Genomic DNA, 13,867 nt, shown 5'->3' with positions numbered 1-13,867 from the left:
CATGGAAATATTTTTTGAGAACTTCAGATGAAGCTTTTAAAATGGGAAAAATTCAATTCAGTAGATTCTCATCTATAACAAAAAGATAATTAAACTGGGAGAGTTCTAAGTGGTTTTGCATTTACCTTTGCATTATGATATCTTCTCCTGGTTTTTAGTTACTGCTTGTTGCACTGCAGTTCCAATGAAGTAGCTTAATCTTTTTTCTTGCAAATGTAATTGATTTGATAACTGAATGCCTGTGGAACCGTCAAATATGTACTCCTAGTTATGTGCTATTAGTTTCTTTTCTTCTGATGAACTGCCTTTGTTTTTAGTTCAGTTCAGATGTGTTTATGTTCAGAGGATTAATCCCATAGTCAGTTTTGTCTTTTTGTTTTTATTCATTTGTGTAGCAGTACAATCAGAAGACTTCTGCGCTTCTTGTGTGTGTGTGTGTGTGTATGTGTGTGTGTGTGTATATGTTCCTCTACACTTGGGAAAAGAAAAAAAGCACTCAACAGTTCAGAAGTAGAGAGTCAGTGTAATTGATATTAATTTCAAGTATGAGTTTAAAAATCACTAATCTAACTTTCAACTGAAAATCAGAAAAGCAAGTTTTGAGGGGAAGATTACATTTTCATGACTCCACATGTTCATGCTTCTCTTTGCATTGATTTCTGGTAGGAAAAGAGAAGGTTCTTGTGGTGTCCGTAAAAGGTAGTTTGGAGGAAAAGAAGTTCTTAAAACTGGCCTTTGTGGGGATCTGGGCAGCTGCAGGATTGGCTGAATTTGGCCAAAGGGATGCTGTAGAAAGTGAGCTGGTTGAAGTATTGTGTTATTACTCTTGAAAAGTTTTTGAAGATGCAAGAGAGAATTTGAAGCTATGAAGAGGCCATGGAGAACATTTGACAAGAACTGTTGACAAGAAAGGTGAGAAGTTTATGAGGAACTGCTATACCTGAGCAGAGCTGCTGTTCAGAGTGACCTGAACAGCCTGAGAGAAATGCAGAGTTCTGTTCCTGTGAGTGAAGAAACTTTTGGAACAGTGAAAGCTGGAGACTGACAGGAGAGAAGCTCTGCTGAAAAGGACCAGGAGGTCCTGGTGAGCACAAGCAAGTCATGAGCCAGCAGCATGTCCTGAAAGCTAAGGCCAGCAGCAACCTGGCCTGCATTAATAGGAGCATATCCAGAAGATGGAGCAGACACTGCGCTCACTCAGCTGCATCTAGGATACAGGGCAAGCAGGAAATATTTTGGTGAAGCATTGTGAGGTTAGCAGAGGACCATCAAGATGTTTAGAGATCAGAGCATTTTTAAAAGGCTGAGGGGACTGAGTGTTTTCATCGAGGAGAAGGTTTTGGGAGTATCCAGCAGCAATTTTCTCAAATCTTTCTATAGAGCATGAGCTGAACTGCAATTCTGTTGTTTGCTGTTTTAACTTGTTTTTCTTTCTGCAATGTTTATGCCTAGCTTATCCTGTCTTTGTTTACCATGTCAGTCTACTGCATGCGTGTTCCTGAATTGTACCTTGGCTTGCCTTCTGTGTTATTCTCTGAAATTATTTTGCTAATCTGGTCTTGTTTGTAGCTTTTTTTATGGAATTAAGAACAAAATTCCTTCCACAAATGTTCATTACACTTTTATAAGTGTACTTTTTTTTAATAAATGTACATTTTTATAAATGTATTTTCACAGTGTGGTGGCAAGACTGGGAGCTCATCTATGTCTTTAAGGTAGCGCATTTAGATTTTGTGAAAGCTGCTGCCTTACAATTTCGTTGTATACATAAAGAAAAAAAAAACACAGCAGTCTCCTAAGTTGTGACTGAATAGTGTTGATTGACATTTCTGTTGCTTAGGTTATTCTGTCCAGCTAATTTAAGTGTAAAAATTTTCTTTTCTTTCCAGGTTACAAGAAGATAACTATTTCATTAAAAAGTAGTTTGATTTGTTTATGCAGAATCAGAAAGAAAACTTTTCTCTGGTTGATTTGAAAGACCTGTCATTGAAATATGCTCAGTAGGAATTCTGAAACATAGTCAACTGTGGTAGCCAAAAGCAGCTGGGATACCTTTTTCACTATTTAATGTGGATCAGTTCTCCAAAAATGGTTCTTTTGGCAGTTTATTTTAGGCACCAGCTGTACTCCACTTCTGTTGAATTTCATGTCTTACAGCCATTTACGGGAAAATGAGTCTCCCCTTTCCACCTCTTTAAAATGTGCCATATAGTAATGTAAAAATGGGAAACCTTAGATATACGTATCCAGTTGTCTAGTTGCCATTACTTATTTGTTTCTGAACTAACCCAGATTTTCATGTAGTGTGGAAAGTGCAGGTGCATGTCTGTTCCTGGGATGCGTTCCTGATGGTATTTCATCCTCAGTTATAGAATTGTAATACCATAGAACTGTTTCAGAGCCATAAGGACCTCAGAGCAACAGAAAAAAGAATTGATTTTTCGCATTCTGCATTGGTGTGCACCAGGTCCAATACCTGCCATCAGATGAGGGAAGGTGTTCTGCTGTGCTCTGTGCTATGCAGCCTCACAGGTTTGGGCACTGCAGTTTAAGGATATCAAGCTATTTGAGAGCATCCTTTTTTTTTTTTTTTTCTTAGATAATGAGCAATGGTTAAAAAAAAATAATAATAATTAAAAAAAAAAAAAGAAAAATAGAAAAAGGAAAGCTCCTGTTCAGGCTGGGGAAAAGGGGAGACCTTGTTATCTGCTCTCTTCCAATATCTGAAAGATGATTGCAGCAAGAGCGAGGTTGGTCTCTTCTCACTGGTGACAGGTGACAGGACGAGGGGAAATGGCCTCAAATTGTTCCACGGTAAGTTTAGGTTGAATATCAGGAAAAACTTCTTTACAGAAAGGGTTGTTAAGCACTGGAATAGGCTCCCCAGAGAGGTGGTTGAGTCACCGTCCCTGGATGTGTTTAAAAACCATTTGGATGTGGTGCTCAGGGACATGATTTAGCGGAGGGTTGTTGGAGTTAGGGTGGTACGGTTAGGTTGTGATTGGACTTGATGATCTTTTTCCTTTTAACCTGAGGAATTCTATGATTCTATTCCCCATATATTTTTAGGAAAATAAAAAAGAACATATTTTTCAGTAAAAAGGTACTGTTCCCAAATATGTTGGAGTGAGTTGCCCTTCAGTTTCAAGTCTGAATTTAGTTTGCACAATTTACAAGTTTTTTTTTTTTTTAAATACTAATCTTCAACTTAGATGTGTCTCTGAGACAGGCCTGCTGATTGAAATCCTTGGGGAAAAAAAGAAACAACCCTCAAAGTTGCCATTGATAACAGAAAGCATTGGACTCTGACCTTAAAAACTAAATTAGACATTCCTCTTTTGAGATCCTGTCCTTGGAGAGAAAAATAATCTGTAAGTTTGAATAAATGCAGTTGATAGGATACAGGATGCAATAGCATGGGCCTCTTTTGTCAAAACAAAATGCAAACAATAGAGTGGAAAGAGCAATACAGGAGAAGTCAGCTCTTTTTTGAGGAAATAAAGTTGAATACCTCTGTAATCTGTCAGTTTACTGACTTCTAATCAAATTTGTTCTACTGTTGAAAAGGAAATAAAGAAAAGGAAAGAATAGGGGAGGGAAGCAGTGGCTCAGAAGAGAAAAAACAACCAAAACTATAATCCACAAAACCAACCAAACAAAATCCCAGATAATATTTGAAGGAAGTTAGTTATGGAGCATGTGATGGTTTCTTTTAATTGTAAAAGAGAGATACTTGCCTTAGTGACTACAGTATTCAATTCCAGTACCTGGAATTTCGGATGAGTACACCCTGCTGATTCACTCTACATTAAGTACTGTCTCTGACCTCTGGAATTTCAGTTTCTAGAGCAAAGGTGTGAGATTGCATAGCACAAGCTGAGAGAATGGATGATGGATGCGATAAAATAGGCTCTGTGTTTCACATTCAGCAAACTACTTGTGCATGCTGAATTCGCTTCGGAACCTGTCAGATTTATGTATGCTGTGCAGTCGTTCTGACATGTCCCAGTGGTGCTGAGTTTGCTGTGTATGTGCTGCAAACAAAGTAATGGTAGAAAAATGGAAACCCTGCCTCATAGCATACACCTGTTCACTTCACCAGCTCTTCCTTTTCAGTTTCATTTGCAGTGAATGCTTTTGAGTTTTCAGGATGTAGTTTAATTCCCAAAACCTTTCTCAGCTTACTCTTCTGCAATTGATGGCAGTTTTTTTTTTTTGGAGTTTTATAGCTATGTTTCTGATGGTGACATTACAGTTACTGATACAAAAATTCGGAGGGGAAAACAGATTGTATTAAAATTTAACTATCATTCTGGGGAAAAAAACCAAACTTGTGATAAACGTGATAAATATAGCTCTAAGTGTTTTTTGCCTCTTTGCTACTGGGATCTCCTATCATTTACTGGTGTCAAGGCTGCTTTATTCCTGTCCTTGTGTTTAAACTGAAATACAAAGAGATTTTCTAAACCTTTTAGAATGATGAAAGTAAGGACGGTTGGACGCAATTAGAAAGGGGCCAGGATGGAGTTGTGAAGTTTTTAGCATTGTTGAGGCGGTAAATGAAGTAAGCAGTTCTTTTGTGGGTCAGTGTATTGTGAACTACACTTGGAAAGAGATTCGTCTGTATTAAAACTGATTTTGTATAGTTGTTTGATTCTACAAGAATATGATATTTAGCAGCTATGTAGATGGTTGTTTTCTTTTAAAATGTCAAGTTTCCTTATGCATTTAGAACATACGTTTAATGATGATTACTATTCTTCTGCTGTGAGAAGGGAAAGAAGGATGAAACGAGGCTTCCATTCAAGGTTGCGCTGCAGTCACTGTCCCATGAATCAAAGATTTTTCTCTTCAGATTTCTGTGGTGAGATCTGCTAATAAAGTTCCATGCAAAGCTTAAGAAGTTATATAATCTAACTTCAGAAACTGACATCTGTGGGCATCTGTAGGTTTCGTTCATGCAGAAGCTTCTGCTGAAACATGAGATTGTTCTTGGCAGAAGGCAAATGACCAACAGCAGATGTAAAAAGGAGAGGAAAAATATAGTAGGTGCAGGCAAGCACCTCGCCATGTGTACCTGAATTTTATAAAGAATCTATAATGTACAGCTCAAATATTCTTGAACTAGATATTTTTACACTTGTGATAGACCTTTATGGCACTTCTTTTTGAGACTTTGCATTTTTGAACACAAGCACTTTTTTGTGTTTGTTAGCAGTTTACATGTAGATGATTAAATCTAGTATCTCTATAGGGAGAAAAACAGTGAAACGTCATCTTCTATTTAAGTGGCATGAAAAAGTGAACAACTTCATAAAAATCTTTTGTACATGGCTTGTCAATCTGCTCGAGCTTTCACAAAAGGTTTACTGCATTTTTTTTCTGTCACATCCTTTTCAGTAGGGTTGGCAGAAGGGTGTTAAGTGTCTCATTACTTTCTCACTTGGTAGATTTTGGAGGTGAGGAGAAGGGAAATGGATGAACTGTCAAACAAAGAATAGTAATCAAGTGAGTTATTTCTCAGCAAGCTACTTTTTTTATTATTATTTCAAAAGCGTTGAGAGTTAGCTGAAATTATAAGCCAATATTTGACTATGGAGAAGTTATTTTGGTGGAAGACTGTATTTAAACTGTTACTCAGAAAGGATTCTATTTGAAAATGTATTTTAAAAAAACCAACTGTTTGAAACAGTTAAAATTTAAAGGTAGACCCAAGGTGTTTTGTGATAGAGGAATAGGGAAGAAATTTCTAGTTTTAGATGGGGAGAGGCAATTACAGCATGTTTTCTAAAATGAGTTGGTGAGAAGAGTAGGTGATTGCGTCAGTCCAGCAAAAGAAGTTTTTTTCCAGTAACTTCTTGTTTCATGCTGGGTAGATAATTATTGCCTGCATATAGAAATATAACTGCTGAGTCTACAAGTTGTTAAGTATGTTAAGAGTAATGGGAGGAAAGAAACACACTAACATTTGGGTCCATTAGGAAACTTTGCAAGCTGTGCAAACTTTGTTTCTAAACCTCTTATACTAATTAAGCTGTTAAAAATTATTTTCTTGACTGGAATTTTAATTGCAGGATGTAATTTTGTCATGTCTATGGCAAATATGCAGAATACGGCTGCTTAATTAAGAACTCATTCAATGTGATACAGTACAGGCTTGGAGTGATATATTGTTTTTTATTCTTTCTTGATGTCTCATATTGATGGAGAGCAGCATGCCTACCCCTCAAAAAACAAAAAAGTGTGAAAGTCTTGGGAAGTCTTGGTTCCTTGTCTTTCAGATTCAGTATTTGTGCATGGTTTTAAATTTGTGATGTACACTCCTGCTGTCCTTTTACCTAATGATTTTCTGTATTAATTACAGTGTTAGTATGAACAGCAGAGTTGGAAAAAAGTCTATAGTGTGAAATCAGATGTGCTGTTCCAAAATCTCCCTTTACTCGTTTTCTAAGAGGAGTTGTACTGTTTGGGATCTGAATTCTCAGATTGTCAATGGCTATAGGAGTAGCTGATATTGGACAGATATTTGAAACAACTTCTAAATGCAACACTTCCTTGTTCTCTGCTGTCTCTTTTCTGTGTTTTGTCCAAACCAGAGTTGAATGTGGATGTTACTGTATGTGAAACGTAAGAATTTGCTGTTTTCCATTTTCTTAACTCCTGTCTGTTCGCTTTTTGCAGTCTGCAAGCCTCTTTCCACCAACTTATTGCTATGTCTCATGCATATTTCTTGTGGATGGTTGGAATTATTACAGATAAGACACAGGATATTATTGTTAGTGTATTGTGTTTAAAAAAAAAAAAAAAAAAAAAAGAATGGATGACCTTGGAGAAATGTTTGTGTGTACAGGGGAGGACAGTTCTGTGCTTTGTTTCGTATTTATGTGTGTATGTATGCATTTTGTGACTGTTGCTAAATGAGATGAAGTTACTGATTTATAGTTTTGTTTGGCTCTAACATTGTGAAATTGATTTGTTTATTGGAGAAGTGTTTTTAAACTGTGTTACAGTTCTGCACTTTGAGGGATAAGAATACTGCATCAGTTAACTTGTGAATAGCGATTGTCCATGCTGTATTACTGTCGCTCTTTATGGGGTCAGGAGAAAATGAATGAGATTTAAATCTCATTATTCCAGTGCTCTGCAGCTTTAATGTCTTTATTTACTATGTGGTTTATTTCTTATCTCTACAAGTAGCAGAACCTAAAAGGTTTTTCTCCCTCATTTATGTTCCGTATATCTTGGTTTTCCTAATTTTCACGCTGCCTAGACAACTAACCTACAATCACAGATCATAACTAGGCATTCTAGTAACAGCACATGTTGTTCTTAATTTGTATCTCAAAGATTCTTTTTCCTTCAGCATTTAGGAATATACATTTACCTGTATATGTTTGCAGACAGAGATCATGTTAAATTGAAATTAGAAGATTAGTACAGCAAAACATTGCTTGTTTCAGTTCGGTACAAGAATTATGATAGAATTCGAAGGATTTTTTTATTTATTTTAACAGGTTTTTGTTCATTTCAGTCTTTTGTGCTAGCATATGAAATCAGGATACTTACTGTGAAGTGGTAAAGATTCTAAAAGTGTGTAGCAGTTTTATTTGATTCTTTTTTAAGACATCAGTAAGAAAGTGTTTGAGGTTTTTTCTTTTTTTAATTCATTGTAAATGGCTTAGGTAGGACATGTTTTCGTAGAGATAGCATCTTACAGGCAAAATCACACACATATAGCCAGTTTAATTCATCAGAAATTTTTTAAACAATATTGACATGAAAATTCTATTTTTTGTCCTACCAGTTACGAGCAAGGGACACTGAAAATTATTCCTTGGAATGAGCAGAAACATCGTGAAGAAGACTGGTGTGAAAAAGCAGACTGCAGGTGAGTTTAAATAAATAAAATGAAGAAGTTTGTGATATTAAGATTATGTTTATTTACTAATTCTTAAAATGTGTTAAATACCTAGCAAGACTTGCTTCTCATTTTCATACACAGTTATTTGTGTTTTGAACTTTCTTAATGAGACTGAAAAACCAAAGGCATTAAGTTAGAAGCATTAAGTTCACTGTGATTTTTTTGATGAGTATCTTGCAGAAAGCTGTAAACCATAACATAATTATAGCAGCATTAATGAATAATGTAACTGCTTTTTGTGTGGAAAAATAGGGAGCAGAAGTTGGGCTTATCTGTGTCTTTTGTAGAGAAGATTTTTTTCTTTTGTGATCCATTTTATGTTTGGAATCTCTTATCAGTTACATCAGTGAGAAAAAAACACACTGTGATTGGCATTTGATTCTTAAATTATTGGTGCATTTGTCTTCAGAATGACCAGAAATATTAGGAAAACCTAATTTGGAGGGAAGGTGGGGGGGAAAGGCAAGTAAACAAATATTTTAATATGTATTTACTTCTTTTAAGGACAATTGTTGAACCAACTTTACAAGATGAAAGCGAATTTCTGTATGAATCACAACCTGAATTACTGAAATACAGAACTACTGAGCTTTCAGTAGAGCTCGTAACTGACTGGTATTTGAGCAGAGCACAGGAAATTGAAAAATACGCCATGCAGGTGAGAACAGCAGCGAGGAAATGATGATGGCTGTGTCAGGCTGATCAATATTCTTCCGTGGAATTCTGTCTTAATGAGTATTAATGGGATGATTTTCCCAATGTTTTCTATGAAATTTCATCAGCTAAATAATTAATTTGTAGGAATGAACAGGAAGCCAATAGACTTGATTTACCATAACAACAATAACACTTTTGTAGTCAAAGAAGTATGTTTAACATTATATTTTATATTTGTGATTGAGTAAAGCGGGGGAATACTGTTATCAGGCATATTTTATTATGTCACTTGATACTATGCCATATGTAGTATGGATATGTGACACTGTCACTTGCCAGTAGTTCTGTTGCTGTTGCTTCCTGGCAGGTGTATTGTGTTTTGTGTTTGTGGGATTATCAGGGAACTTATTTTTGGTTTATTTATTAATATTTTAAAAATGTGTGGAACTCTGTGGTACAGATGAGCAGCACGAGAAGAGCTCATCACTTGTGCTCAGGTAAGTTACTGCCTTTAAAGCCAGTAAGTAGCATGAAAAGAAGGTGGAATGGAAGTACCGCTTATAAGTTAGTTCTTTTATTTTTCAAGTCTGTGGTTCTTCAGAGATCTTTAATCATAATTCCAGCCTACATTGCCTTCTTATAAGTCGAAACAGACTCTTTCTCAGTGATTGAATACACTTTTATGTGAAAAAGCTCATCTTCTGTGAAATACAATGCAACAGCGAAAATCAGTAATTCAGAGACAACTAGATAAGTTGTGTTACATACAGATAGAATTGTAGAATGGCTTGGGTTGGAAGGGACCATTGGTCTTCCGTGCTGCAAGTGCACACTACTGGCTCACATTAAGTTTTTCATCCATCAGAATCCCTACGTCCTCAGTAAGGCTGTTCTCAGGGATATCTCCCTGTTCGTATACATACCTTGGATTACCTCAATCGAAATGCAGAACCTTACACGTTACTTTGTTGAACCTCATTGGGTTCACAATAGTCCACTTTTCAAATTTATCAAAGTCCCTCTGGACAGCATCCCTTCTTTCTACTTTATCAATTACTCCACTGAGCTTGTGTGATCAAACTTGGGTGCACTCAGTACCGTCATCGATAAAGATGTTAAAGAGTACTGAGCCAAAAATGGACTCCTGGGGGACAGCGTTCATTACCAGCCTCCTCCTGGAGATAGAGCCATTAACCACAACCCTCTGTCTGTGACATTCCAACAAACTCCTTATCCTCTGAACAGTCCACCCTATCCAGAATAGTCCACCCTTCAAATCCGTGTCTCTCCAGTTTAGAGATATATGCGTAACTTCAGTCATTTAACTGATCAATTTAGTTTCAAGCAATTCTTTATAACCCATGTAGTGAGTTGAGGTACCTTATTTCTGTACAACCTACAGAATAAATCAAAAACAGTATTTCCCTACGTCATGTGCATCAGTAGGACATGTGGTACAAAAGGTCTATGACATCATCCACCAGGACTAAGTATTTTATATGGTCTTATAAAGCTGAGAATAGCAATCCATATTTGAATTGGTAGGCAACAAAACATTCTAGGAACTTAGAATTGCCGATTAAACAAAGAGAATAGTGAAAGAAAATAAACACACAAAGAGAATGTAAATTAGACTTGAAGTTATTTTCTGGCAAATGGTTGTTGAGCAGGATTTTTAATTCTTTTCTAGGTGGATTGTGCTCTGTCCCTTGTTCGTCTTGGCATGGAGAGGAATATCCCTGGTCTGCAGGTTCTCTGTGACAATCTGATCACTCTTGAGACAATAGTGTATGAGACTGATGGCGATAGAACCTTAACTTTGAAGGAACTAGTGGAGATGAAAGACATTGAAAAGCTGAGACTGTTGATGAAGAATGTAAGTATTTTGAAGAGATCAGTAAGTATGCCCTAATTTGCAGTAGTTAAGGCTACTGTAGATTGCATGGATATAAAGATGAGCTAATGAACCATTTTTCTAATGATCCTCCATTTTTAATTCAACCTGACACTAACATTTGGTGTTTTTTTTTTTTTTTTAAAACAAAAATTGAAGACCAGATTTGGAATGGCATGGAATGGAGTGTCAGTAAATCTAATAAATCCAATCTTGTGAAAGCTATGAATTGCTTTTTTTAATGGCCCATCCTAAAAGAGCTGCACTAATGATCCTAAAAGATCTATCCTAATGATTATCATTAAATGTTAGCAAAAAAATTTAATATTCATTTTTGCTGCATTTGTTAGTTTTTTATCACTGTGTTTGGCCTGTGTATGGCGTTTTAGAACAGGAAAAAATGTGTCTTTTATGGAAAAACTAGAAAATGCCTACAGATAAAATCAGATATGAAATATTCAAATATGTAAATTCTGAAGGAAAGAACTTGTACACTTATTCTTTTATACTGAAAGTAATGCTGCTCTAAGGATGCAAGCAAGTCTCTCATTCATCCTCAAATTGTAGGAAGGCATTGAGACCTTGACTTTCATCAGATATAGGGTTTTACTCATGTACAGCTTGGTCTCCTCATGTCATCGGTAGCAGACAGATATTTTGTTGTTTCAGTACTTCATAATATTGTGTTCTGTGCAGCAGCAGTGAAGGTCAGCCTTCAGCTGCATTTTCTGATAGGTATAGAGATTGTTTCAGTTACATTGTCCAAAATGTTACTCCCTCTGTAACTCATGGTGCTTTCCAGTCCTCTGATGAAAAATACGTGAAGAATGTTTATCAGTGGATGATCCCTTTTCTTCACCGCTGTGAAAATCAGTCTCCTGGTCTGGCAAATTCACTCTTTAAAGAATATTTAGTGACATTAGCAAAGGAAGACCTGACTCTACCTCTGAAGATTTTCCAGAATTCAAAACCTGCTGTGAGTATACCACCATCCGTATGATTCTGCTGGTTTCTTGGAAAATTCTTGTCCTGGAACTTAAAAATAGAGTTAGAGATGATCTGCTTTAGAAAACAAACCATGTTTTTTTCCCTTCCTCTTGGACTCAGCATTTGTTATGTTTTAGAAAACAGAAATCTCCCTTTCTCTTATGAATGGAGAGAATCTCCTGGATTCTGTAGTAGGAGATGAGTTCAGTGATTGTAAGTGGAAGGTGTGTTCTATGTGATCAGTTCATGCTTCTTGTACAGTTATAGCATGTGCAGTAAAACAGTTATTTTATGTTTTTGCTTACTATTGAATGTAGTAAATGTATAGACAGAAATCAATCAATGAAGAAAAAATTACAGCTTTTTTTTATATATATTGATATTGTTGTATGTGTTAAACAGATCTGATAAATGTTTGCAGCAGTTCCCTTCTTCTGATCTGTACCCTTTTCACCTCTCAAATTCAGGCGGAGTATAATGAAATACCAATATTTCTTCAAGTGTTGGCAGTGCAGGAAAGTAGCTGAGTTGTGTTTCAGATTTTGTAACTTCAGCAGTCACTTCAGTGTGTCGTTACTAAGGGACTCACTAATTACAATCAGGAGGCAATTATTTACTTAGAGTAAATATGTTTTAAATTCAAAAGAAACTAAACTGTTTAATTAGCTAAAGGAAACGTACAGTGGAACACTTTCTTCTCCCATTAGTGTCAGCAAAAAATTATTCCTGAACAAGACCAGCTTATGATTACAGCACTGGAATGTATTTATAGCTGTGAACGAGATGACCAGCTTGCTCTCTGTTATGATATTTTGGAATGCCTTCCACAAAGAGGTTATGGGTAAGCTTTATCAGCTAATTATTTGTAACTATTTTAGGTGTTAAGTATTGTACTGAAGTAATATTTTTTAAAATATAGTTACTATATCATTAAACGGTATGTAATTTTACTGGAATATTCTGTTCCTATCTGCATTTTATTGGCTTTCACATTGAGAGTGCACACATGTACAACCTCTACCAAATAATGTGACAGTAGATGGTTTAAACCAGCTTACACCAACACTTCTTCTGTACTAATTTTTTAGACTTTTATATGTTGGTGAATTGAAACCAAACAGAAATATTGTTGTATTAGTCTTGCTAATCTAATTACAGTTAGTGATGTCTTGCACATAATAGTATATTGCTTCTAACTAGCATGTGTGAGAGGTGTTCGTATGGAAAACCTTTACAGAGGGTAGGTATTGTAAAGGAAATGGAAGATGCAAATAAGAGATATGGGTTATTCTTCCAGTATCTTCAACATGTAGGAAGGAGAGATCCTGTAAATAGTCTAAGGATAACCTATGTGTTTTATAGACTGGGGAGGCTATATCAGTTTTGGTTATCTGTCCAGCAAGAAGCAAACTGTTAATTTTTTTCAAGCTATTTATTTGATTCTAATCAAGGAATGCTTCAAACTTAACCATTTCTAGAATCATAGAATCATTAAGGTTGGAAGAGTCCTCTAGCATATATAATAATTTCATATCTTTGCAGGCCTGAAACAGATAAAACTAGCAGTCTTCATGATGCAGTAGATGAACTGGAGCGAATTCTGAGGTATTTGATTTTCCCAGAATAATGTATTCTTACATAAATCCTGGGAGTAGCCAGGAAGTTTATTATGACAGAAAAACAGCAAGAATATTGTCTTGTTTTCAGGGATATCATAATGATTATTTGTAAGATTTTATATTCCGAGCTAAAAATATATATATTTTAGCTATTTAAATATTATAAAACTTAACAAATGTTTTGCTTGGAATATTTTTTAAATATTTTGGAAATTCTTCTGTGGTGGTGGAAAGGTTATTTCTAAAATACCTGGTGAAATTTTTTTGAATCTTGACACTAGAATATTTTGCTTAAAAAAACTAAAAGCTGTGAAGATATTTTGTCATCTTCTATTGTTGGTATTCTATATTAATGGAACAGGTTTTTTTTTGAGTAAATAATATTACTGTGGTTAATCCATACTGTTACAGACATTGCAGAGAAGGTTTAGATTTGCAGTATGTTACTTGATAAAGCTTTAAGACTGCTGCAGCAGCTGTGCAGAATTTAAAAGTGTTTACCATTTATTTGCAGTGTGTCAGAGCTGCTGGAGAAACATGGGCTTCAGAAACCTGTTTCATTTGTGAAAGACACAAAGGACAATGCTGAGGAGGCACGGAAGCTGATGATTAGACTGACAAGGCACACAGGTCGCAAGTTAGTATTCAAAGAGAATTCGGAGATAAAGGGGGAAATGACAGTAAGGGAACAGAACAATACTTAACCTTATAGAGTGTACCTCACATTTTTATTATGATAGAGAACTGGTGTTTAAACTGAACGTGGAGTGCATAAAATGCATTTGTTAA

The 13,867-nt window shown here is 35.7% G+C and overlaps 1 protein-coding gene across 5 annotated transcripts in view; it reads left to right on the top strand.

Annotated features, from left to right (window-relative positions):
- NBAS (NBAS subunit of NRZ tethering complex) overlaps nt 1-13,867 on the top strand; it is a 160,455-nt gene that overhangs the window by 36,628 nt on the left and 109,960 nt on the right. For all 5 annotated transcript variants that reach the window (XR_014881627.1, XM_085218043.1, XM_085218042.1 and 2 more), the window contains exons 22-28: nt 7,805-7,888; nt 8,426-8,579; nt 10,269-10,454; nt 11,275-11,448; nt 12,167-12,300; nt 13,002-13,064; nt 13,593-13,715. Coding sequence is in view for 4 of the 5 variants with exons in the window: in XM_085218043.1 (XP_085074169.1) it covers nt 7,805-7,888; nt 8,426-8,579; nt 10,269-10,454; nt 11,275-11,448; nt 12,167-12,300; nt 13,002-13,064; nt 13,593-13,715 (918 nt within the window). In the remaining variant the exon portion in view is untranslated. The remainder of the gene's footprint in view (nt 1-7,804; nt 7,889-8,425; nt 8,580-10,268; nt 10,455-11,274; nt 11,449-12,166; nt 12,301-13,001; nt 13,065-13,592; nt 13,716-13,867) is intronic.

Source organism: Meleagris gallopavo, chromosome 2 (assembly GCF_905368555.1).
Source record: "Meleagris gallopavo chromosome 2, MGAL_WU_HG_1.1, whole genome shotgun sequence".
NCBI lineage: Eukaryota > Metazoa > Chordata > Aves > Galliformes > Phasianidae > Meleagris > Meleagris gallopavo.
Note: the sequence above shows the minus strand (reverse complement) of the source record. Positions and strands in the feature narration are given on the sequence as shown.